The following is a 27,479-nucleotide window of genomic DNA, read 5'->3' as shown; positions in this document are numbered from 1 at the left end:
TTGGATTAATCTATATTACCATAGCATTGAGCTGTGATGTCCCTATGGGCTCTAAGAGTATTTTATTGCGATACACAAGAATATTTCTGTAGAACATTATTTTTGCTAACCTGCAAACAATGTTTAAAATGGACCATTACTCTATATTTGTTGGTTAGATGCCTTCAAGTCACACTCAAACCCTGTTAATTGTAAAGACCACTGTATGCCATTTCAGTTTATCCCTGGTGATAATTCAGACCTCATCCAAGGACATCCCAGAGATCTTTCTGATCCTGTCTATCATTTACTGCTTTAATACTTTAAGAAACTGTACTTTCCACTGATAGATGATATTTAACTGCATACGTTTTATTTAGAATGATTAGCCATCTACATTGCCCAATGAGCATATCTTATCTGTATTGTCTTAGAGACAGGAAGTAATGTATAACTACAATGACTATTGAACATCTTTTCATCTATATGGAAGTGCAAAGTCTATCTGAAGTTGTAACTCTGCAGCCCTGCATAGATCAGCTACATATCTTCTATAAAATAGAAGCTCTGTTCAAGCTAACAGATGGCTCCAAGATTTATAAAAGAGGAATCAGACAACTTTTAAAATCACAGTGTTTTATTTCATGTTGAATGGTCAAGAGCAAAAAGAAAATTATCAAAATCTTTCAATATTTGTTGTCTAATATATCAGATTTTGGCTAGCACCAGCATAAACAACAATAGTCGTATTCTGTCATTTATTTCAAAAATTATTTGCAAAATGATGTTTGCATTCAATCACAACATATTTAATGTAAGGTAAATCACAGGTTTAAAATAATGGTTGCATTTAATTATCAGCAAGAGACAGATGAACCAGTTGCCAGACCAAGGGTATCAAATGAACAACTCTTCAATGAGAGATGTGGATAGACACTGGATTAATAATGCCAGGTACAGCATTTCACCTGCTCTGGTAATATTCTGAATGTAAAATAGATTGCATAAGAATAAGCATTTTTAAAGTACAGTCTTCCCCAATATGGTGCATCCAGCTGTGTTGAAATTCCGTATCTGGACGGTGCCAGATTAGGGAAAGGAGAGATGACACAAAGTATTCAAAATTCATAAAAGAAAACTTATTTCACATATTCAACAGATTTTTGCACATACTATTTGTTTGTGATACAATATTATTAAAATTGTAACAACAGTTTCTGGCAGGTAAACCTGCACTGCAGGGGTGAAATGCTCCAAAGTCTGCTACCGGTTTGCTTTGCTATTAGTTTGCTGCGCGCGCGCATGAGTGGTATGTGCCAAACGTGTGCTTTGCACGCATGTGTACCGCAAGTGATACCGCGCAGTGCTGAAAAAGTGCTTAGAAGCCTTTTGTAAGGTAAGTAGAACTGCGAGAGAGGGGAAACAGCTGTGCCGCGCGATTTAGATTCACTAGAAAGCAGGATTTCCTGTTTTCTAGCAAATATACTGCTCAAAAAAATAAAGGGAACACAAGCAGAAGACATCTGAGATCTGAATGAATGAAATAGCCTTATTAAATACTTCGTTCTTTACATACAGTAGTTTATACACTGCTCAAACAACTAAAGGGAACACAAAACTACTGTATGTAATGAACAAAGTATTTAATAAGGCTATTTCATTCATTCAGATCTCAGATGTCTTCTGCTTGTGTTCCCTTTATTTTTTTGAGCATTGTATAAATCGTGCAGCACAGCTGATCGTTGGAAATACTGGTTCGTCTGAACCGGTAGCATTTTTTCCACTACCGGTTCACCCAAACCGGTAGCTTTTATTACTAGCGGTTCAGGCAAACCAGTCCAAACTGGTAGCATTTCACCCCTGCTGCATTGTCCATGGTACAGATATTGGGATAAGGGTAAGAATGGATACTTTGTCTATCCATGAAGCTCAAAACAGAGCAAAGAATTTAAGATGTTGTTTCTTGCATCCACCCATAAACCTTACAAATTATGCCTACACATTCTATGCAAATGTAATATGTGCTTAAAAAAAAAAGCTATGGAAACAAGAACTTGAGTTGGGCAATTGCTGAATCGTCTTGAAAAGAAATCTCCCTTTAAAACAAATCAACAAATCAACACAATTGGGCAGGCTCCAAATTTGATTTCCTAGCATTTACTAAAGACTTGATTGATACTCTATGGTGACTATCAATTTTGGCAAAAAGGTATAAAAATGGTAGGGACAGCTTCAGAAAGGCAAACACAGCACCATGTTGCTTATTATTAAAAATAACCAAAAGGAAGCTTCCGTAAAGTCCTGGTATAACATGGTGCCCCACACTTGTACTACAGTATAGACATTCGAGTTACCTTATCTCAAAAAGGTAGGTAGGTAGTCCTTAATTTACAATTATTTGTTTAGTGACATTTTGAAGTTACTATGGCACTGAAAAGTGTCTTATGACCGTTCACACTTATGACTGTTAGATCCCCATGGTCTCGTGATCAAAATTCAGACACTTAGCAACTGGTTCATATTTATAATGGTTGCAGTATCCCAAGATCACATGATTATCTTTTGCAACCTTCTGCCAAGCAAAGTCAATGGGGAAGTCAGATTCACTTAACAACTATGACAAGGAAGGTTGTAAAATGGGGCAAATTTACTTAACTGACTTGCTAAGCAACAGAACCTTTGGGCTCCACTGTGGTCATATGTCAAGGACTACCTGTATTGTAGAACTAAAATATCAAAAAGACCTGGACCATCTTTCTTATGAGAGAAGGCTCCAAAATGTGATTTAAAAAACAGCAACGAACAGTAAGTGAAATATGAAACTATGCATAGTGAAAATGTAAAGAGGAGGGACATTTTCTCATTGACAACAACTTGCATTTGGATTTATTCAACAAAAACAGGAAATTCACAACAGGGGAAAACAATTCTTAATAGTACTAATGTACAAGTTTTCCTGTAAAAAGACATGGTGAACACCCCTGCGTATAAAATGGCTTTTTTAAAAAGAACCAGATAAATTTGTAGAGAATAAGTTAATCAATATTTATGAACCATTTGTCTGCTTCTGATTCAGAACACTTTTGAATATCAGCTGCCTCCTGTGATAAAACCAATCTTCTCCCCATCTCTTCCTGATTAGGAAGTAGGTTCAAATATTCAAGGTCAGGCCTGGATTAACCATTAAGCAAAATAAGCATGTGCTTGAGGCACCAAGCGAAGGGGAACACCACTTTTTCCCCTGGTTAGATAGTCCTCGACTTACAACAGTTCATTTACCGACCGCTGAAAGCTACAACAGCCTTGAAAAAAGCGACGACCGTTTTTCACACTTGCGACCATTGCAGCATGTTGGTCACATGAACAAAATTTGAATGCTTGGCAACCGGTTCATATTTTTGATGGTTACAGTATCCTGGGATCATGTGATCACTTTTTGTAATTTTCTAACAAGCAAAGTCAACGGGGAAGCCAGATTCACTTAACAACCATGTTACTAATTTAACAACTGCAGTGATTCACTTAACAATTGTGGCAAGAAAGGTCGTAAAATGGGGCAAAATTGACTTAACAAATGTCTCACTTTGGGGCTCCGTTATGGTTGTAAATTGAGGACTACCAGTATTATGCCCTTAAGTTTTTCATTGTCATGCACAAAATTACTTTTCAGCGCTTATTGAGTCATAATATCTTGTTAGTTAAGCAATTGGAGGGATGAGAGGCATCATTGTTGAGTCATGCTTAGAGCATCAATTGGCCTTAATCTAGCCCTGTAAAAGGCACATACAGTAATCATTGAAATAATTCACTATTAGGTCACTTCAGGCACGTTGTCCTTCAGACTAATCCCTCAGGTTGTAAAAGCATCCTTTCCCTTTTTAATGATTGCAAAATGTCAAGGCTAAACTGGACTAAGGAGCTCCAGAGATCCCTTGTCCTACCCTTCCATGCTACTTTGGTGAATTACTTATAAAATTTAGGTTTGTAATAGCAACCGTAGCTAAAAGTTTTTTCTTTTTATTTAAAAACACATATATTTCTGTCTAATTCTTGGAATTTTCAATCCATATGTGTCACAAAAGGTAGCCAATCATGATTTTAAGGAGAATAAAAATAGTTCTCATGCTAATTAAGCAGATGCAGGAAAGCTTTTGGAGCATGAAATAAAGAATATCCTGTTAAGTGAAGACTGATATTTGTACACTTTCATGTCCAATTTAAGGAGACATGGATACCCAGGGGGTATCTTCCAGTGTACTATGGGGAAAGGATGCTAGACTGTTCAGTTATATTTGTTAAAACAGAATTATGAATTAAGGAAAATTACTGACAGGTTCAGGAACAGAAAAAAAAAATCAAGCAGACCAGCTGTTTTCAGAAATACTGCTCAATTGTACATGATTGAAGATGAAGTTGCCAAACTGAACTAATAGATAATTTAAAGGATATTACATCTATTGCAAGACTGCATAATTATGCTTTCTTACAAGGTTCTGAATTTAACATTTGTTTAGTAATTAATGTTAACAAAGCATTAGTAGCTAGATGAGAATATTTGGTCACCTTAAGCATAACATAATTATAAATGCCTTGATTAATAGTGTATTTTAATAATATAGTCTTGTTCAATTAAAAAGTAAAATTTATTATGGGTGAAGTAGGATGCACTGATGTTAAAAATGAATTTCTAAATCAAAATGCAGTGCTATGGGTCTTTTTTTTTTCCAAAAGTGTCTCTCCTGAGTTACACAGAACTTGCTCCTAAGTATCTTTGTATGGAGCTGCAGGTTGCTTTTTGGATTAGAGACACTTAGTTATGGTGTTCAAAACACAGAGGAATATGGTTCAGGAAATATTTTGTGCCCCCAAAGGATCAAGGCGGATTTAAGGCTTGAAATAACTGCTTCCGAGTAATTCCATTGCTGACTAATTGGCTACAAGTAATGCATTCTCATCATTGTCATAAAGCAGAAAATGACACATTCGAAAACCCAGATGTTTGTCACTATGAAGATGTAGCAGAAAGAAGGGCTCAGATTTGCCCAATTTCTCTCTATACCCAGACACACAAACACGCACAAAGAAAAGAAGAAAGGAGATGGAGTGCTGCTCCTTCTGGAATATTCTGAGCTCTGTTCCTGACAACACCCTATAAAGGTTTTTGTCCAGGAGGAGTCCATAAGCACCAAGTCCAGACAAGTTCTCACTCATAAACCCTTATTAAAATAGACAAAAGTCACTTTGTCCCCATGTTCAGCTACAATTCGTTCTCTGAGTTCAGGCTCCAGGTGTGACAATGCAATTGAACTAAAAAGAGAGAGAAAAAACAAAGCATATTGTTCCCTGAAATGCTAACGGCTGTTTGATATTGGCCCAAAGACAGAGTGTTATTGGGGTGATGTAATATTGGCAGAGGAGACAAAAATCGATTATGAGCTCTGTCACAAATAACTGTGGTGTAAGACAGAGCTGGTCATTTTACTTGCAAAATAAGGGCTTCCTTCACTGTTTCCACAACGAAATGCAATAATCAAGCAAGGTTGAATTGAAATGACAAGACTTGGGAAGTGGGTGCTAATCACTTCTCTTCTTCATGCAGCGAGCTGTTTTAGGCCAGCCCTGACTATGAAAGGCACATAGAATCCACAGAACACCCTAAATCAAGCTTCCATGCTGCAAGGCCTCTTTTTACAATTGGCCTAGGAATTCAAACACAACTGAGTTGAACTAACGTGTGAGTCACAGTTGCAGCTTCTTGTGGTTGGATTTGGAAAGCAATAATATACTGCATGTTTTCAAAGTTTATCTTTAAATGAGAATGTGTATGAGTGGGCAGAATTATTTTATACAAAAGAATGTATAAAGCTTTTTCAACTTGATGTAGTCCAGAAGCATTGGAATGGCCCTCATCATCCAGAGCCAGCGTAGCCATTGTTGAAGATGATGGGATTTATATCCAAACTAATAACTGCATAGCTGTTTGCAGTTAGCCACAATAACAGCAACATGATGAAAAGTATGTTGTAACATTCACATACAAATAAGTAAGGGGTGGATTTTGCATCACAACACAGTTTGCTCACTCAATTCCAAGGATCCCTATGGATAACTTCATTTCAGGTATGGAGTGCTGGTCCTGCTTCCTCCTCCCCCATCCCATGCCTTCCTAGTTCAGATTGTATCAAAATTGTATAGGGCAGTCAGGAGGGACAAAAGGACAGAAAAGAGATTGGTACCTTCTCTGGGGGAAAAGTGCGCAGGCAACTGGGACCATGAACACAAGACTGCAAAGTAAAGGCAGATTATTAAAAAGAAAGGCCAACATTTTTTTTCTCCATAGGGAATCCAGAACTGCGTTCTTAGCTTCAAAACAGCCAAGCAGAAGTTATGTATTTGGCAGGATTCTTTACAACAAAATGCACTGGATTTTAAAGCAGTCTGATGCCCATTCCCACATTCAATGCAAACATATCTCTTTTCTTTTCCATATATAAATACAGATGAAATTTGCATTTAACAATGGTTGCTTTACTGAGCATTAAGCAATTAAGTCATTGCTTGTTAAATATCCCGCACATATTCTAAGCCACAAACATAGTTTTCCATCCACAGTGCTTGAGTTCATATTTTAATGCTATGATGCAAAAAATGTAGTCTTCTGATATCCTTTATAACACCCCCCGCCATTCCTTATAAAATGGGTGCCTTTTCATAAATCACCAGGAATTACAGCTTTGAAGCATTCTCTCATATGACACTGGCTTCTGAAAGTAATGCAGGATACAGAATACTTACAATCCTCCAACAAGAACTGTTTGTAAGGGAGCATGGAGAACCTGGATTTTCTGCCAAGAAAACAATATGCCTGAGATGATTCCAAGAAAGTAAGAATTCAAACTTTCAGTTCCTAGAATTAGGGCTGAGATCATAAAGAGAACTAACAATACAAATCTCTTTTTGGGAAGCAAGAGCACAAAAAGTTGATTAGATCTATAAAAATCTACAACAAGCCCCTGCCAGTTTAGGGTTCAGTATCAGCAATATGCTGATATGCTTAAATAATATGCTTAGCCAGTTAGGAGACACTATCAACCTCTTGACTTGGTATCTAGAAGCTTTTAAGAACTGAAGGGAACTAAAAGGCTGAATTCAAGCAAGGGCAGAGGTATTGCCTATTCACTCAGGTACTCTAGCTGCTCCATTTTTGTCTGTCAAAGGGTAGCACTGCCCCTAAAGGAGCAAGTCTATGATTTTGGGGTCCTCCTGATTAGCAGCTTCTGCTGCGTAAGCTGATGGAGACTGTGATCTGTGCAAACTTTGTCCATTTGGGGCACATCACTAAACATCAAGACTAATGCAATATGGCATACTTGGGGCTTAGAAGACAAGACTTTAATAAGGCCCGAGTCCAGAAAGCAGTTATCTGATATTATTTTGCTCTTACATTTTACCTGTATTCTAGTTTTTGCAATGGCTTTCTATTAGTTCCTGGGTATGCACATCTAAGTGCAGGTCATAAACCTTCGATGGCTCTGCACTAAGGTACCTGCAGGACAATTTCCTTCAGGTGGAATCAAATCACCCAACTTGCATCTGGGAGAAACTGCTGGGAATACTCTCTTTCTGTTTACTATACAGAGTAGAGCACCTGTGTCAAACTCGATCGCATCACATAACGTATTGCAATGGTTTTTGCCTTTGCGGAACTGTGGTGGGCATGGCCAGCACGTGATGCATCCAGCCCATGGGCCGCTATTTTGACACCCCTGGAGTAGTCTCTTGTAGGTGCTTCTTTTTAGTAGCAGCCCTTATATTACAGAATACTCTCCCATTAGAAAGTAAGTTGGCTCCAGTTTTGACATACCAGAAAGGTTTGAAAACTGAGCTATTCTGAGCCACGGTGGCGCAGTGGTTAGAGTGCAGTACTGCAGGCTACTTCTGCTGACTGCCAGCTGACTGCAATTTGGTAGTTCAAATGTCACCAGGCTCAAGGTTGACTCAGCCTTCCATCCTTTCGAGGTGGGTAAAATGAGAACCCAAATTGTTGGGGGCAATATGCTGACTCTAAAACCGCTTAGAGTGGGCTGTAAAGCATTGTAAAGCGGTATATAAGTCTAAGGGATATTGCTATTGCTATTCTGGAATGCTTATGATGAATAATAAGATGCTTTTTAAAACTTGTCTGCTTTTAGTTTTTTTTTAATTACTGTGGCTACAACTTGGCTTGTTTAAGTTTTTATTATGGATGTTTGAATTTATTGAATAAATGACCATTATATGAATTCTGATAGCATGCTTAGCTTAACCCAACCAGCCACAGTATGCCTTATTGCGGTATGCAAGTATAACAAACAAGTTTTTTTCTGATATTCTATATAATTTTGAACAGTAGTAACTAGATGCTTTTTAGGACTGTCCATAATGACTTTTTTAAAAAGTCACAATAACAATAAATAATGTGTGTGGTTTATTTATATAATAAACATATAGACTACCTATTTCATATACATGACCCTGGAGAACTAACAATTAAAACTGAGTTTAAAAAAACAATAAAACCAACCAAAAAGTAAAAATAATTTACTCCAATTGCTTTGTTTTCTATTGGAGGCTTGCCTTGTTTTTCTTGTTTCTATTGGTAACAGTAGATTTGCTACTGAGTTATGTGCAGATGATCTATTTCAAATCTTTAACAAATGTAATATATTGCCAAAGTGAGGAATACGTAGCTATTTACTTATCTGCAAAACTATCTAAAATTTCTGACCTCTTATTATTTAAGCAAGTACAAACTATTGTAATTCATTCGAGTTCCTGAGTACCTTACCTTCATGAGTGGATATTTCTCTAATGCCTCCATGATAATAGGCAATAAAACTAAAAAGAAAAAATGATTTTATTTTCATTGGATCAACAATGTCCCACATCTCCACTCAGTGATATAATAGATAAGATGCACTGGACTGCCCCACTACTAATAATTCTCTGAGTTAACAAACACTTTCTTCCCATGTTCTGGGATAATTCTTAATAATCCTAATGTATCCTTATTTAGGGGAACAAAATGCAACATGTAGACATGTTAAAGAAAATCTGATAGCTTATTTCCCAAGAAAGTAGAACATAATATCATTCAGTAACAGCTTTGATCACACCTGTGAATGTTTGCACTATGGCTCATAATAGCATTTGAAAAGGTTTATAATCAATACATGGTCAAATGCTTACCACACTTGAAGCTAGGTGTTTTTAACAAAACTCCCTTTAATTTTTTCATGAATTATGTTGGCATCTTACAGGACTTAGCCATGCACATACCCACCCATACACAGAGTTAAAATATTGTAACTGGATTTTGCTTTAATTGATTTAAATTTTTAAACCTGAATCTTAACAACCTAAATAAATTAATGCTACAGTTTAGAAATTCATCTACCTGGCATCTTTCAATAGGGAGATTAAAGTCTCAACCATCCCCAGTTGGCTGAAAGTAATAGAATGTTAGCCATCACCTTGAAGGGTACCATTGGGGAAGCTAATTATGATTTTAATGTGGAGCAGAATCTGACTAATGAGCACTTACTAGTTTGTAAACATCATAACGAATGAGAGCCAATACTAAATATAGTTTCAAATGCCCTTCAGCACAATCCACTAGAACAGCCTTCACCAATGGAGAGTCCCCTATGTGAATTCCCAACCAACACAGCAGCAACCAACTTGGTTCGGAGTCCTTGTGGAAGTCACCAAGTTGCAAGCTGTTGCAGTAGAGGACAATGCAAGGAGGGTGAATGATGAAATGTACATCATGATATCAACCACATGACTATATCCTTGCATCCGATGTCAGGGCAAAATAATGAAATGCTGAAGTTAACGTTCTATAGCCCAGTCTCCTGCTCGACAACTCATATGGGAGGCAGAGAGGAGGCCATGGGAACGCGAACTGAAGCTACCTGGAAACTGAAACGGGGAAGCTCTTCACAGGGGTTGGTGATGGTGGCACTGGATGTTAGGCAACCGGACACATCGAGGAAAGGATCGGCAGCGAGTGGAGGCAGTGGAGGATCACAGGCAAATGGAGGCGACGGTAGCGTTTGATGACATCACGGACCGACGCCATGGCCCGTTTGAATACCTCGATCAGCTGAGACTAATTCAGTTGTTCATTATGTGTGTGGGACAGGCGGAGCCTGCACGGACATATAAAAAGCGCTGAGAGGCGGCTGCTCTCAGCGCCAACTTTAAACTATTGTAACTTAGCATTGCCTTGAAGCTACCTTGCAGCTGCAATAAACCATATGCTAACTCCGGTTTCAGTGTGAATTGTTTGGGGCTGTCAAGGTTTGTTTAGGAACGCTGAGACTGATACCATGATGCACATGTCATCGTTTTCTATTAAGAATTTGTATTGGATACTTATGCTCTGATGCCTACATCTAAATTAACATGCCAAATTACAATCCAACGAAAGAGAAATATTTAGCACTTACTCATGCCAGGAGCAGCCATAACAATGCGGGAAACCACCACCTGAGTTATCCCCTTGATTGCAGCTCTCTAAAACAAACAAACAAGCAAACAAACAAACAGCAATCACACAGTATTCATTGCAGAATATCCAGCCTCAGAAACAGGGCAATGCTGGTGGGACAATCTTAAATGGCAATTTCCCCAGACCTTATCTCAACACCGAACAAAATGCTTTATAGGAATCTTTATTAAACTCAGTGATATCTCCTGTTTGCCAGGAGTAGTTCAGAAGTATTCAACTGCATTTAAAATTACAACATTTTAAAGACACACATATTTTTGTTTTAAAAAGCACTCAAAGAGTGCCTTTGTAGCTAGAATATTTTGATCTAAATCATAGCTAAATGTAAAAAAGGGCAGGCAGGATTTTTTTGGTTAATTTTTTAATTAACAATGCATTCACATAATCCAAAAATAATGGAACAATATGGGAACAGTCCTTTAAATGCAAATATTCCTGTTAACCAAGACAATATTTACATTTTTCCAATAAGATATTAAATAAGTTTAAATATGTATTTTATTTGTGGTCAAAAATTGGTTAGTCACATATTATTAGGAAGGCAATCAAAAGGCAGTACAATAAAATTCTCAAACAGTTAAACTGTTTTTAACATATTTATTCATTCAGTGTGGATGCCACCCAAGTCCATCCATTTTCAAACAATTTGCAGAAAAGAATTAAAGCCTAAAACAATAATCCCCAGACAGCAAAATTTGGCAATTCTATTTGGTCTCCAGGCTTCCTTAAAGACAAATCTGCTACTGAGAAGAATCTTTTCTTAATCTGGCTACTAAAGCAATTATATAAAAGGAACATTATAATACCTATGCTTCAATATATACAATATAGGGAACACAGCAATACATACACCATTTCTCCATTTCTCCCACCAAGCAAGGCACAGAAACACTTGCACAGACATATTTTAAAAACTATATTAACCACAAGAAAAAGCTCTCGTGTGTAGCAAACACAAGATATTAAAAAAATAATTGTTGCAGTCCAAGGTCCTCTAGATGGATGCCACTATAATAGGTGGGTGTTGTAGTCAGATACAGGTAGTCCTCAACTTACAACAGTTCATTTAGTGACTGTTCAAAGTTATAACGGCACTGAAAAAAATGACTTACAACTATTTTTGACACTTAAAACTGTTGCAGCATTCCTGTAGTCATGTAATCAAAATTCATACGCTTGGCAACTGACTCATATTTATGATGGTTGCAGTGTCCCAGGTTCATACGATCCCCTTCTGCGACCCTCTGATAACCAAAGTTAATGGGGAAGTCTGATTCACTTAACATCCAGGTTACTAATTTAACAAGCGCAGTGATTCACGGAACAACTGTGGCAAGAAAGTGTGTTGTAAAATAGGGCAAAACTCACTTAACAAATATCTCACTTAGCAACAGAAATTTTTGGTCCAATTGTGGTCATCAGTCGAGGATGACCACAATCAGTAAACCAGTAAACCATCAGTATTGAATACATCTAGTTCAGTTTTAGTTCTTCCAGTAAGGTCAAATAAGATCAAATATGGGGCTTACAGTTTATAATATGTAAGATCGACTTCAATGCTTTTTTTCCAGGACAACAGAAAGTTATCCAAAAGGACTAAAGAGGCAAGGGAACCATAAGTAAAAATAAACTTTAGCCAGAATTTTCAACAATGGAGGTGCATGTGAGTATTTAGAGAACCTAGTCTAAATTCCAGATTCAATGAAGACTTAGAGTCACTCAGAAGAACTCTTAGAAATTTAGACTGTGCTGTTTCTGGAGGCTTGGAACTTTATAATTACAAACCTTCAAGCCAAATGGAAGCCTATACTAAAAATATTTATAGTGAGACAAATATAGTTACCATCTCTGTTCCCAGCAAAATGTAGATTCTAAACTGTGTTCAAAGATGTTATTATCTTTCCAATAATATCTACATCTTGCAAACCTCTGGAAAGACCACTTACTACCTTTGTTTTGGGACAAAGGAGGATGGATCTTTACAATATGAGCCAAGAGTTTAAAGGAAGGGTTTTAAACCTACTTGTGTCTGAGACAGGCTGGATGCATCATCAGCAGTTACAACTGAAATAGATTTATCTGCAGCTTGGATGATGGAATTTTATTTTTGTCAAAGGTTTGAGCTAGAGAATAGATATAAACGTTGACAAAAAGGGAAACTAGGATACAATTTACTTAAACCTTTTGAACTGAAATCCAAAAAAAACAAAACATATTTAATCTGCACTAGGGTATTTTCATGCGGCCTTAAAATTAGTAATTGTTGACTCTTTATCTACTCTATAGAAGAGGCTATCAGTTTTATCCAGAGCTTGTATACAGTGATTGAATCAAATGCTACATTTAAGTAAATAAAAGCTGCATAAAGATGCTTCATGAACAGTTGATTTTTAACTAACTGGTGCAAAATAATACAATGATCAAGATTTGATTACCCCACCAAAAACCAAGAAACAGCTCAGTTTTCATCAAACACCTCATAATGACCATTGTAGCGATTGAAAGCAAGAGGAATAAATAGCAGGGTGTGACTTAAAAATAAAAGAAAAGAAAAAAATGTGTGTCTGTAAAAGCAAGAAAAGAAGAAATATTGTAACAGGTCTGCTACTCCTCTATGGGTTTCCATGACTGTGACTATTTAAATTTTTTACTCTAAAATCTAGAAGCATCTTTACCTTTAATCATCACTAATTCGGGTCCATCTTCCTAAATTGTCTGACAGCTGATTGCTCCCCACAAGAACTCTCCCTATCCTATATGCATGGAACTGACTTTCTAAAAGTAACCATGGCATATTCTTTAATTTTTAATTAAAAAGTTATAAAACCAGTATTTGATTATAAACAATATTACAAAAGAAAATACAGAACACCAAAACATCCAGAATGTATTTTAGAAAAAGGGGAAAAAGCAAGGATTTGATAGTCCTATGCTGCTTTTATATCAGTTGCTGTGGCCATCAATTCTATTTTTGAATAATGTTTTTAATTATGATATTAAATAATAAATTTTATGATAGTATTTTATCCATTACCAACTTTTATTTTACCATAATTTTAGTCTAAGCGTAGTTTTGCTTTACTGGACAGAAGAATGTCAGGAAGTATAACAACAACAAAACAGACTGTTTCATAACATCATTAGCAATTTTGGTCTTTCTAAGAGTTCTAGTTCCAATAACTAAAGAGACAAATAAGCTAACAATTTTGCATTATGAATCACACATCTTACCCTGTTTTATCCCTGCCTCCACTTTCTCTGTTATCTCCCTTGTGTCAAACTTTATATTGTAAATTCCTGTGAGCAGGGACCTGTCCTCTGGTTATCGGTAAAATGCCATGAAAACTGATGCCACTGTATAAATAAACAATAAATAATAATACTAGATATAACTTTTCTAAAATAGCTTGTACAGAAGGTTATGTATTAAAGGTTAAGAACTCCCAATATAGAGAGAGATGTCTTACTTGGAATACTGGTAACAAAGTAGGAAAATTAAAGCATCTCAAAGAACATTAAAGAATCTACAAAGCATATGAAATTTGCTTTTTCAAGTGGTAGCAGTGGTAATAATTTTCTTTGTCAAAGGGATACAATGAAGAGCTCTCAAAATTTTGTTGAGGAAGTAGCACAAGCTAATGGTAGATATTCACCACAGATAGTCAAGATACTTCAAGAATGTCAAAAGTTCTGGGAATTCTGGGAATATAAACAGACATACTATATCTGTATGCTGCTAAAATTGGGAACACAACTCTACTACAATCCCACATTCCTTAATCATAATTCTTAGCATTCACACTAACTGGGAATTCTGGGAGTTATTAACCCAATACATCTGGAAGGGCATTAGGCTGCAGAAGTCTGTATTGGACAGTTCAACAACTCCAAGCTGCTCTCTATTTAAGAAATGTTGATCTTGCCATCTACTTCTTTATCAGAAATAATAATCATGCGAGTATGTGGGAGACCAAAAAACAAAACAAACTCCCCCAATTCAACAGATAACACTTGCTGTAACCTGATGTATCAGCATACAAGGCTCTCCTTAGGCAGTCAGGCACATACTGTAGAGAAGATGACTCTAAATGTTCTTGTTTATAAAAAGAATAATAATAAACCAATTTCTGGATCTCAAATTCCCAAGATAACGGTACTTACCCTGGACTTTCCCAGAGTATTGTCATTTTCATCTGTCACTGTGATCCCATTAATGAGTTCCCTAATGCAGACACAAACATATGACCTTAGACATTAAGATCAACCAGCTAGATGTTGTGGGTTTTTTTGTACTACTCAAGGAAGCATACTAAATGCAACCACTCCTTTTCTCTCCACCACAACTAATCTATGAGATGAAGAGGGCTGGGAAAGTGTGGCTTGTCCTAAATTAACCAGCTGCCTTGTCATTTTTAAAAATGCTGCAGGAGCACTGTTATATTCAGTTTAAATCAAGAGACTCAGTAAAAAATCTTTGCAGGAATGCAAAGCTCCATCAGCCTAAGAACAATTACATTGCAAAGGAAGTCCACACACTTGAGTTACTGAGTATCTGAGACCAATGATGGTGCACTGCTGCCTCCTAGAGAATCCTATTCCTAATTATCACCAAACATTCTGAGGATTTATATGATTAGCAACTCCAAATAGTAATTTGAATGTCAAAATAAAACCTGGGTAAAATGAAGCAGGTGACAAATGTTTTTTTAAAAAGTATCCATCAATATAAATTCATCATGGGATTTTTCAATTGAGACATAAACTGTTTAAGAATGAATAATCTTAAACCAGAGCAAGCTGGTAAAAATGTGCTGTTCTATATAATGTTTCCATTTTTCAAATGTTCCTCCAATGTTCATATCTCACCCTGTATGGTCCATTGTTGTCCCACTGGTGGCTGTTGTAAACACTTGTTATAGCTGGCCCACACCTTCAGTTAGCTAATTAGTGGAGTGCCAAAATTGCACTCCTATAGCACTCAACCCATTCCTGTCTCACTGGGCTTGTTCTGCATTAGCGCCATGATTAAAGTCATGGTTGCTCGTTGATTAGTCATTCTAAAGTCCAATATGGGACACACTATGATGGCATGGAATTTTTAATAAAGGTGCTAAGATAGTTTGTCAGTTGTGGGGAAGGAGCACCAAGATTTGGTAGGACTTCCTGCCAGTCAAAAACAGGTCAAGCTGTAACCCCAAGAATAACAGCATCTCCCAATCTGGGAAAGACAAGTTTTACAATGTGAAATTTTGGCTAGCTGAGATGGAAGAGAAGCTGCTGAGTAAGGACATAAGTATGGGAGCCGCACCTAAACCCATTAGGGAGGTGCTCTGAGAAATATTCTTCAATATTGATCAGTTACACTAACCTCACAACTACTTAATATATATATAGTCTACATCTGATCAAATGGCTGCAATTTTAAACAGAAGATTTAGAAAGTATCATGTTGCTTTCATAATATCAAAGCACAATTATTGTAATGTTTTATATGGGACTTTGTGCTTCCCTCATTAACTTTTTTCTAGACAGGGTAATAGTGACATCTCTATGCTTTGTTTTATTATGTCTAATTAAAAAAATAAATTTTTTATCTGAATAGCGGGTGCCAAAATATATTCTTATGACAGACTAATCTTTAATTATTTTCTTTCTTATTAACTGTTCCTGGTTGTACACAAAATGAAAAGGCAGTTATGGAGAAAAGCATTATTTAATTAACATTTTCTATATAAAGTTATAAAAAGATTGGTGACAATTCAATCTGGCAGAATAGATTTTTCCATTTGTCCCCAAATCACTCATGCCCTAATTATCAAAGTGACCCAGTCTTATCTTATCTTACAGATTATACAAGAGGCAAAATCTGGGCTGCAGCCAGTTCCCTGCAAATACTCCTCCTGAAGCCATTGGCTAGGTTACTGTGATGTCATTGAATTTTTAATGAATTGCAGCTGTACAGGTAAGGATGACATCAACAAAATGTTGACAGTTCAGCAGCTTCTGTAAGCAAAAGGTCATCAGGCTGGGAGCAAATTATCATATGATAGTCAGGGCAAGAACAAAAGATTAAAATATGCTGTTTTTATTTGGATCACAATTGACTGATTCAATTCATTCTCCATAGCAATTAATTCAGCCCTGGGCAAAGGAACAACATGACCATGAATGACATTTCTGAAGTTTTTCCAGCTGCCACCAGAGTCCAGGAAGCCATCGCACTCTGGCTTTGCAGGGGAAAAATAAATAGTGGCCCAATTGGGGTTGGTGTCACTGAGGACAGAGAGAATTATTGAATTTACTACTTTGTTCCAGCGCCTATCCTATGCTGGTGAGGTAAGGGAGCCACAAGACAAGAAGAATTAAAGTAGTGATAAAATCAAGTTACAAATTGAAAAGAGGGATAAAAATGGAAAGAAGGAAATAGAAAGCAAAGAGGACTACATGACACAGACAGTATACAGGATCTAAAGTCTGCTTTTGTGTCAAAAAAGATTTTGGAGACAGGTTAAAATGATAATAGGACTGTATCATATAGCTTAACATGCTATTTGTCTTTAACCTACTTTTAAGAAGGCACCTGCACTTTAGGCACATAAGCACAATATAAGTGTGCCTATTTTGGTGGCTAGAATATGGTTTAAATTTTAGTTGGTTGCTTTTATTGATATAGCTAGCTATGTGCATATACTGTATATGTAGTTGGTAAATCTAATTCAGTTTGCAAGAGGAAGGTGCAACAGCTAACTAGGATGGAGAAGAGACACTGTACTACAGATTGGTAGTGGGATTATTAAAATTTTCAAGTTTATTTCCTTCTCTTAGGAAATAAATGAATATTTTTGACTGGATTAGCAGGTCAAGTCATTAATTATCTTTGTCAAGTCAAGCAATTGAGTGCAAGATAGTATTCTAATATATTTTTTAAAAGCCAAATGTACAAGACAAGAAATAAAGTGTAAAAACAACAAATAATGTAGTGGTCTGTGGTCCATTTTCTCTGTACAAGAGTATTGGTTCCTGGCATTTGGATGTGCCCTCCAGTATGGTAGACCGTGAGGATATTGGGTGCATGCTAATTAGAGGATTAATTAGAGGCAACATGTATCCTTTTTTTGGTTTAGCACACACAATCCTTGCTTTGATTTTAAATGACCCACATTTGTCCATTTAATGGTTTTAATGGCCCCAAACTAGTGACCGAGATGGAAACCGTAGTGACCAATGATGTAGAAGCAAATAATTTCACAAAGGTAATGGAATAATTTCTCTCTGTAAAAAATAGTTATCTGGCTATCTGTTTCTACCATCAGTGGTAATTCTGAAAGGCAGCTATAAGACTGATCAAGTTGTTATTACATAGGAAAAAATACAGCTATCCCCATTCCCAAGCAAATGCTTTTATTCTTATATTAAAATATAGTAAACCAAAGCCGACTTCTGTGCATTATATTCAAGAAAAACCTCCTTCATCATGTTATTCTTTCATCCCTCTCCCTTTTCTGCTGGGATTTCATCAAGAGACTTACTGTTGTCTCATCAAGGGGATATTCACACAGTTGGCAGCAGCTACTGCTGCGAATGGGACCCAACGTGCCACAAGGGATGGTGCTCTCTGTATGGAGGAAGATAAAGCAATAAGGAGCAGGATTAACCTTTACAAGAAAAGGTGAAAAGAACTGAGTAGCAGTACTATGGAAGCCATGGGCAAGGTGGGCTTCTATTGCACTGACATAAATTCTTGTAATCCCACATTAGTCTCTTAGAACAAAAGTGTGCAATCTGCAGTTCCAAGGATACAAGAATACACGCATCCTCTCAATGTCAAGGCTTAGTCTTCCAGAACCCCATCAATAAAAGTCCTCAACAAACTGTGGTTTCTTTTTTTTTAATATATAAGAGAAAATTGGTACATACGTGAGAAACAACCCTTAACTGTGTTTAGTTTAATTAAATTAAATGAAAATGCAAGTTAAATAAAACTACATTTAGATGCCTTTTCAAGATCGTTACTATCTTTGAATCTAACCCCTGGTATGTCAACTCAAATGACAAGGGTGGCCCTTAGCCTAAAAAGTGCATCGTGCTTACAATCTTTGCAGTGGTGAAGTAACAAAGAAAGATAGAATATATTTTACAGCCCAAAGGAAAAAAAAACTTTTAGAGATAGAAGATATTCGACTCATCCGCACTAGGAGACTCAGGTATTTTGAAGACAAGAATTATGCTCCTTACAGGTCTACGTTCCTACAGGAGGAGGCCAGGGATGCCTTGTCTCATTCTTGGACCAGCTGACCCCTTGTGGTTAAAATTAGTAGCATTTTAGATTTGTACCTTAGTGTAAAGGTTGAGTCCCACAGCAGTTGCCAAGGCAGTGCTGGTAGCGGTGAAATAAGCCACTCCAATTTGCCTGAATTATCCAAAGGGATATAAAATAATAGAAGTTGTGGCATTAGTCATTTTAAAACTGCAGTTGTGTAATAAAGAGTCTTATCATTCACATGACTTTTTAAAGGCAAATGTAATCACAGCCCTTATACTCTTTTCCTTAAACAAGAATGAGCTTTGTGGAAAACTTTTTCTGCATGGACTTGTGGCTTCTCATGAAAGATCTATGATATAAAGAGATACATATGTTTTACACATCTAGCTCTGTGATACAGCCAGGAAATAAAGAATGGCCATGAAGTCGAAGTAGACAATGTAATAGGAAAACCAGGTTTTTCTGAAAATCAAGAGGAATCTGGCATCACCCTTTAAGACTAATTTTCTTAAAAGGACTAAATGTGTTTGTGAGCTACAAATGTGCCAGACTCCTTCTGATACATGAAGTCACAGGTAATTCTATTGGGCTCAGCATAAAATCCTTTATATATAGCCACTTCCCCATATCAGGTCCCATCCCACACTTACCCCACTCCAGCTGATACTCAAAAATAAAGTTCTGAGTTGAATAAACCATGAAAGCTATATAGAGGAGCAGCAAAAATAGATCTATCTCGATTGTCCCTTTCCAACAGTTGACCATTTTCTATTCCCTGAAGTCAGTTCTGGAAATACTATGCATCCAAATGATAAAGTACAATGGCTAGCAAAACTTGACCATATACCCACACTGTCTACACCCCAAGAAAAAATTTCCTCATAGCAATGATTCCAGACAGTGCTGTAGTTCAAAACTAAAGCAAAGTTAGCTAATTGGATCATAAGGAGCATTGGATGAAAACTATGCTATCAGGTAATCCTGAAGAGACACTTACTTGACCGAGATGGGGCTAGCTGCATTCCGGTTGGTGTAATTCACAATGGCGTTAAAAGACTGATTTACCCACTGCCAAAACACCACAGCCGGGACTGTTCTGTAAAGAAAAAAAAAGTGAACATAGATTCAAACATCTGAGTAGGTATGTGTCTTCCAGATAGCTGTTGTGGCCTGTCAACGGCCTGTGTGGATCATGGCTGATCCCGACGAGGAGGCTGGTGTGGGGTTGCGCCAGCAGCCGGCACTCACGTCGGACAGCGAGGAGGCTGAAGAGGATGTGGTGCCAGAGGCAGAGACTCAGCCAGGGCCTTCAGAACCTCCAGAGGCTCCTTCAAGTGGAGAGAGCGAAGTGGAGGAGCCTCTCCTCAATGCTCGAGCACGCAGGGCTGCCAAAAGGCAGGAGCGGCTACTCAGGAGGAGGAGGTCTCCTCGAGAGTAAGGCTTGAGGATAATTGGCGACTCCCTTAGCCTATTTAAATTGCACACAGTTAGTAATTTCTTGCTGGAAACAACGTGTAATTATTACAGAGCATTTTGGAGAGTGAGTGTCTTATTGTATCTTGTTTTCTGGGCTGGTTGCCAATCTTTGCCAGACTTTGTTTATTCTTGGTACGTTATAACTTTGATAAGGACTGTTGGTGTGTGTCACAATCCTTGGGAATCTGGAGCTGGGGCAGAACAATAGCTGAATGTGATAGAACCAATGTTATCTCTCTTCTGGACCCATGTAATAGCCTTGATCAGACACTGATTTTATTACTACTATTATAATTTTTTTATTATAAAAAAAACCCTACATCATAATCAAAAACTGTCTATTAAAATGCAATTAAAACAGCCGAAAGAATCCTAGGTAAACAAAGCACAAAGTTCCATGTTAGTAAAGATGAAAAAATAGTTGAAGAAAAAGAATAACAAAGGAACAATTCGAACAAAAGATATAACAGAGTTATAGAACTGTAATTAAGAAGCAGCAGGGGGAAAAAAGGCTACAGTTGATGGCTGGATTCTCACAACATGCAAGGGTAAAAAGTGGCAATTTGTGACCAAGCACGTAGGGTAAATCTAGCCAGTATGATGAATATAAGCTTGACTGGCTTATGTAAACATTCCACTGGGTATACTGAGAAACTGCAAAGCATTGGGAAACAAACTCTGGTTCCACTTTGTGAGACTAAGTAGATTGTGTCGGTGTCTTAGTTGAAAAACTATGCAGTCTCAACATTTCATTTATCATATAACTTTGTGTATAAATTTTAGCCTTTGTAATTCTTTACCATTAAAAAGCCATTACACGGAGGTGGTGTTTTAAGACATGTAGTGTCCTTGGCAACAATTAAGTGGTATAGCATTGCCATTTTCTGGATTGATTTTCTTTCCACTCTGGCTGACAGCCTGAGCGTTTCTTTGTGGTCTGCCATTCAAGTCCAGTTTTGCGGGATCAGTCAAAGTCAGCTACGTTATTGCTAGACAAATTCATAACTTGTTTTGCGAAATAAAGTTGGTTATCTGATATTTTAATTCCTTTGAAGTGAGTATTTGAATGTTTGAAAACAAGAGTATTTTGAGGTGATGAGGATGAAACGTAACTTTTAAGTTGCATAAGGAAGACTATATTTTGAATGTTAGGCACACCATACCAAAAGAAACAGGCAATATTTACATGAAGTTAAATTAAAATAAAAGAATTGATTAGATCATGCCCTTTATACTTAAGCGTTTTTCTCTTCTGTCAGATTGAAACATTCCCTTGGCCCTATTTTTAGGAAGAATAGATACACTAGGCTTCCAGATTGCATTAAGACCTAGGATTTCAGGTTATATACCTTTACTCTAAGTATTGGGGGTGAAAACACACACACACACACACACACACACACACACACACACACACACAGAGTCATAGTTTATGCATCCTGCTAAATCATCCATGGCTTAATTGTTTTTGCATATTAGTGAAATATGACTTCATCTACGGTTTCTAGTTTATTTCACTAGGAAGCAAAAAAATAAAGCTATATTAGTGCTTGGCATATTTCTCCCTGCTGATACTGTTTTGGATACAGATATTGCATCCATTGTTTTACTAATAAATAAATACATCATAGAATTATGAAATAAAAAGGCCCAATCATGCCATCAAAACCAAGCCCCTGCTAAGTGCAGGAATCCATATTAAAGCATCTTGGACTAGGGTTAATATATACCTCATTTTCTGCCCAACTTCCCCAAATTTAATCTGCACAAAGTATAGACTGTTTATCTCAATCTGGGACCCCGCTGTCTTACCCCGAAATGCAGCTTGTTTTTAGACTATCCCACAAGCCTTTCTTAATTGATATTAATATCAACTATTGGGAAATTTTGTTCTAAAATATACAATACTTGCTTAAATCTCAGCATTAATGCAACAGTGTAGGATAAGGATAACAAAGAATGTCCATGTATATTGTATAAAGCAGCGTCTGTGAGACAACTGAGTGAGGAATGAAGGAGAAAAGAGAGCAATGAATCTCAGAAAAAAATGCCTCTTCTTACCTGTAAAATTGCAGCATGCAGCCTGTGATAGCCATTCCTCCAGGGACTTGAAACGACATTCTCCCTATTAAATTCATTTTTTCTCCTGAATCAGGATGGAAAGCTGAATCATAAAGCTTTTTGGCATAGAAAAGCTGTTCCTCGCTGGTTCCAGGGGGTACTGATCCTGCCCTAGAGGTGCAAAAAAGAAATACCTTCCTAGTTTTATACCTCTTAATGGTATCAGTACACAACAGGGGTGAAATGGTCCTGGTTTGGACCGGATCGCCTGATCCAGTAGCGATGGTGGCAGGTGGTTCGGAGAACTGGTAGCAAAAATCCCTGCCCCCCCCATGCCCAGCTGAGCCACGCAATCAGAGGCTTTTTAAAAAAAAAATTAAAAGCATTTTTTCTACAACCTCTTCGGCCTAAAAATGCTTTTAAAAGTTAAAAAAAAAAGCCTCTGATGATCGCGCGGCTCAGCTGGGATTGTCAGAGGCTTTTAAAAGCATTTTTTCTATAACCTCTTCGGCTGAAGAGGTTGTAGAAAAAATGTTTTTAAAAGTAAAAAACCTCTGATGATCAGGCAACTCAGCTGGGATTGTCAGAAGCTTTTAAAAGCATTTTTTTTACAACCTCTTCGGCCGAGGTTGTAAACCTTTTAAAAAATGGTTTTAAAAGTAAAAAAAAAAAAAAAGTTGGCCACGCCCACCCAGTCACATTCCCCACCAAGCCAAGCCCACAGAACCGGTAGTAACAAATTTTACATTTCACCACTGGTACACAGCACATGCCTCTTAAAAATTGTGCACTGGAGCTTTATCTTGAAACAAGTGTGAGTGCAGGTTGGGGTCTTAACATTCAAATTTGTTGTATGCTAAAGTACCTCAATGCAATGTGCAATGTGCAGAGTGTATACAAGAAATTTAAGAAACCTTCAATTTCTACCCAAGGCAGAAAATCTAAACTCAACACAATTAGTAGAAGCAAACCAACAATATCGCCCTTTTGGATGATTAAATCTTCCAATAGCATCAAATCAGGTGCTTGAGGCAGCTGTTTCATTCTGTCTAGTAAATAAGGCTGGCTCTGTTTGTATAATACTATGCACTATTCTGCCTTGCATTTCAATTCGCAAGAGTGTGAGATTTCAATACATGTAGATTTAATTTTCTAGTAGTAAGACAGGCAGGGAAATCCTTTCGTAATGAAAGGTTTCCTTTTGTGAAAGAATCTGTTCTCAGAAGAGGTTTGAGTATCCATTTAAGAATTATCATCACCCAATGGCAATAATGACTTTAACAATAATGAATCATTTTATTGTCAATTAATATTTTTATTTATTTATCTATTTATATTAGACTTATTTCATCTCACTCAGAGGCGATATCATTACTATTTGTTAATGCTCCACAAATAAATGCACATAATCATGTGAAGAAAATGAAAAAAGGGGAAAAGATAACAGAAACACTTTTTAAATCAATTAAAATAAAGTTAAAAATGAAAAAAATTAGTAAAAACATTAAATTCTAAATTCCGTTTCATTGTACTTGATTGAGTGCATCAAATTATTTTTAACATTGGAATTGGTTCTAATTACTGTTTTTACCTCAATTATTTCTCCTTTTAAAAAAAGTACTGTAGGTTTCTGTGTTTGACTAAATTTATATAATATGTCACACAACAAGGCAAACATCTATTTTGGATGTATGTTGTTCATTTTGTCACTAATGTGTATTTGCCAAATTTGGTTTTCTAGTCTGATATTGTTGGTAAAGGATGTCAGCGCCTCAGCGCTGGCATAGAGAGGAGAGAGATAATTTCTGAACTTTTGCCTGCTAAATCCCTTTGAAATCGGGTTGTCGTGGAAATGAGAAGGGGGGGAGACATTCCTGGGAAATGACGTGACAAGAAGTCTGGAGAATGACTTGGAAGATAGCCAATGAGAAGCAGAGAATTGGGGATCGGAAAGGGAGGGATTGGGGGGCAAAAGGTCAGTCTTGTCCACATCGAGTCATGATCCGGTGGCTGTGCTCAATTAAAGAAAAGATTTCCTTAAAGATTGGCAGTTTGGAAATTCATTTATTTTGAGATAGCATCGAAGTCTGACAAAGTGTCTCTTTTATAGTATTGGACCAAATTTGTCTTTGCGACTGTCACCACGTCTGATTGGTTTTATTGATACATTTGAACAGAGGCAACTCTTAGATTTTACAAAAGCTCCAAATTTGCTTGATATTATTCAGCAACCTCCCAGTTGATTACCTGCAGTTCTCTACAATTGTCTTTGCTGAATCCAACGTTTGCTCTGACACCAGCAGCGTCCGTGGATCTGTGATGTTGAAAAAGTGCTTTACACGCCCCCAAAAAGTATTCTGGTCCCAGCGAGGGGCATCAATATTAAACTTGGCAATACTTGCCATTGTTCACTGCAGAGGGAGTACAGAAGAAAGGACAAGTTATAAATCAACACTGTTGCTCTCTGCTTTTTTTTGCCAAGCTGTCACCCAAAAATAGTGAATTACATTTTAAAGATTGTAGACAAAGGAAGAATGTACTTGTTAGCATTTTGTCCTACTGATTTATCAATTGTTTGCCCCACAGATTTGTGTGGAGAGAAGATGAGAATTTTGCTTGCTAAGCCAAACAGAGGAAGACAGCAAAAGACAGCTGGTGAATTCAGCTGCTGCACTCTCGGACTGTACAATTTTATTCAGAGTACACAAAAATCTTTACAAGCTTTGCCACTTGTCCAGAACAAATTAACTAGCTGTGTTTACTATGCACAGCCAGCATTTAGTCACAATTTCATACACCATTTCATGGAATCTATACTGTAACACATAAAAATAGCATCAATATAGTTTTTTTACAAAACACAATAGGTTAAAAAAACACGATACTTATACTATACTAACTATTCTAATACTGTATGTTATAATCATATATGTACTTGAATAATAATTGCATTAAATAACTATTTACTGTTAACATAATGTTTTTATATCCTTCTTTGTTGTATTTTTTTCACTTTTAAAAAATTCTATGTGTTTTCTATTTCTTTAATAATATACCATATTTTTCGGACTATAAGTCGCACCTAAATTTAGAAGAGGAAATCAACAACAAAAAAAGTTTTTGACCTCCACTTGCCCCATTTTTGGGTGATTTTTGGGCTTTTTCCAGCCTTTTTTCGGCCCATTTTCAAGGTTTTTTTCTGCCCGTTTTCTATGCTCTTTTTGGGCCGTTTTCTAGGCTTTTTTCAGCCTGTTTTCGAGGCTTTCTTCAGCCTGTTTTCGAGGCTTTTTCCAGCCCGTTTTCGAGGCTTTCCCCAGCCCATTTTCAAGGCTTTTTGCACCCTGTTTTTGAGGATTTTTTCAGGCCTTTTCCCCCCAAAAATTGGCCAAAAAAGTCTCAGAAATGTGCCAAAAAAAGCCTTGAAAATGGACTAAAAAACCCTCAAAAACGGGCTGAAAAAAGCCCCGAAAATGGGCAGAAAATGGGCCTGAAAAAGACCCCAAAAGGCACGAAAATGGGGCGTGTGGAGGCAAAACAAAAACTGTTGGGGGTGGGAGGGACTTCAGTAATATTCAGTCTATAACATGGAGAGACATTTTCATCCCCTTTTGGGAGACAAAAAAGTATGTCCGAAAAATATGGTATGTATCGTTATTTTTGTGAGTTTTTTTTTATTTTTGTCACTAATTTAAAAAGCAATAAAATAAAAAATAATTACCTAGGAGTTTAGTTTCAATATGGTGGACACAAAGATTCTAGAAAATCCAAAGCAGCTTTTTTTTTTTTTTTTTTGCACCAAATAACAGGATCCCATCAGGTATAAGCTTGATAGATAAGCCATGATCAAATCATGGCCAAAGATGGATAATTCATAGAAACACCTCAATTTCATGGACATTTGAAATATTGTAATTGATAAAGCTACTGAAAGGGTTGGAAATTATGTGGAAAAGCCAATTACTAGCTTATATGATGTTTGTTCAAGCAATGAACTTTGGTATTAACTGGATCACAGGGTGTATGTTCAGTCATTCAAAAATACTATCCACTCAAAGCAGATTTTTATTGGCCTGTTTTTTCCATAATGGGTACTTAGTACAAATGGAAACTGCTAAAATAATTGTTACATATTCCTAAGAAATGCTGCATGTACATTCTCTTAAAATATAGTCAACAGTCAGCCTCAAAATTAGTGCAGTGTTAAAAAAGACCATAAATATTTACTGATTGGTGTCCTCAGCAAACATTCAGTAATGCATCCCACATCCATTCTCTGAAATCTTAAAAATTCTAAGAACTGATGCAGCAAACTAAGAATGTTTTCTTTGAGCTCCAAATTGCTATGTAGATTTGGACAATGGCAATAATGCTTAAAGTTTTAGGTACAGATATAGTCTCCCCTTTTCCCTAATCTACCTGGACTAATATCCTACAATGACCCATGCCTTCCTCTAAATTACTGTAACGTGCTGGATATTGCCTGGACCTGAAAAATATTTAGAAACAACTAATGCAAGCAGCACCTGGTATGCATGTCAAAATGAGTCCTGAAATAACTTCACTGAATTCCAATTTATTTCCAAATTTCTCCAAGTTGCTTACTCATACCTATATATCTTGGACCAAGTTATCTTGAAAACTATTCATATAAATCTGCCAGAGCCTGCATTATGAAGTGAAGATCAGCTTTTATGTCCCATATCCTAGAGCAGGGGTCCCCAAACTTGGCAGCTTTAAGACTTGTGGACTTCAATTCCCAGAATTCTCCAGCAAGCTAATTCTGGGAGTTGAAGTCCACAAGCCTTAAAGCTGCCAAGTTTGAAGACCTCTGTCCTAGAGATTTATGATTTTAGGGGCAGGACCTTTCAGTTATAATTATATTTAAAATTTCCAAAACCTGGACTTTTGAAAGTACTGTTTGCTGAACAAGCATCAGGGTGGTTGTTTTGCCTGTAATGTGGATTCACAAAACACATTTTGCCAAAAGCAGATACCGATGCATGTTATTTGTGGCCTAGGCTTTTGCAGAAGGTGGCTTGAGTTTAGGAACTTTTTTCCTAGATAGACCAGGCTGGCTCCCTCAGTGTGGATGATAGGTAAAAACTATACTGTTCTGCCAACATTTTAATAATTATTGCCATTTCT

General features: G+C 36.9%; 1 protein-coding gene and 1 long non-coding RNA gene across 3 annotated transcripts in view; one reads left to right on the top strand and one right to left on the bottom strand.

Moving 5' to 3' along the window:
- LOC117678654 (uncharacterized) overlaps window positions 1-25,043 on the top strand; it is a 75,729-nt gene extending 50,686 nt beyond the window's left edge. The window contains exons 2-3 of the long non-coding RNA XR_004595084.3: window positions 16,382-16,496; window positions 24,921-25,043. This is a non-coding gene — a long non-coding RNA (uncharacterized LOC117678654). The remainder of the gene's footprint in view (window positions 1-16,381; window positions 16,497-24,920) is intronic.
- The window catches only part of SFXN2 (sideroflexin 2), a 34,311-nt gene continuing 7,430 nt past the window's right edge, over window positions 599-27,479 (bottom strand). The window contains exons 3-13 of one of the 2 annotated variants that reach the window (XM_034439974.3): window positions 24,582-24,745; window positions 22,335-22,505; window positions 19,795-19,893; window positions 18,869-18,944; window positions 18,064-18,149; window positions 14,696-14,756; window positions 10,473-10,539; window positions 8,807-8,856; window positions 6,775-6,824; window positions 6,216-6,263; window positions 599-5,286 (exon numbers count right to left, since the gene is read on the bottom strand). In XM_034439974.3, the coding sequence (XP_034295865.1) occupies window positions 5,187-5,286; window positions 6,216-6,263; window positions 6,775-6,824; window positions 8,807-8,856; window positions 10,473-10,539; window positions 14,696-14,756; window positions 18,064-18,149; window positions 18,869-18,944; window positions 19,795-19,893; window positions 22,335-22,505; window positions 24,582-24,739 (966 nt within the window). In that variant the 5' untranslated portion in view covers window positions 24,740-24,745 and the 3' untranslated portion in view covers window positions 599-5,186. The remainder of the gene's footprint in view (window positions 5,287-6,215; window positions 6,264-6,774; window positions 6,825-8,806; window positions 8,857-10,472; window positions 10,540-14,695; window positions 14,757-18,063; window positions 18,150-18,868; window positions 18,945-19,794; window positions 19,894-22,334; window positions 22,506-24,581; window positions 24,746-27,479) is intronic. The other variant, XM_087872844.1, reaches the window with a different exon arrangement.

This window comes from Pantherophis guttatus, chromosome 6, assembly GCF_059756535.1.
Source record: "Pantherophis guttatus breed Tessera chromosome 6, ASM5975653v1, whole genome shotgun sequence".
NCBI lineage: Eukaryota > Metazoa > Chordata > Lepidosauria > Squamata > Colubridae > Pantherophis > Pantherophis guttatus.
The sequence above is the reverse complement of the archived record's forward strand: the minus strand, read 5'-3'. Positions and strand labels throughout refer to the sequence as shown.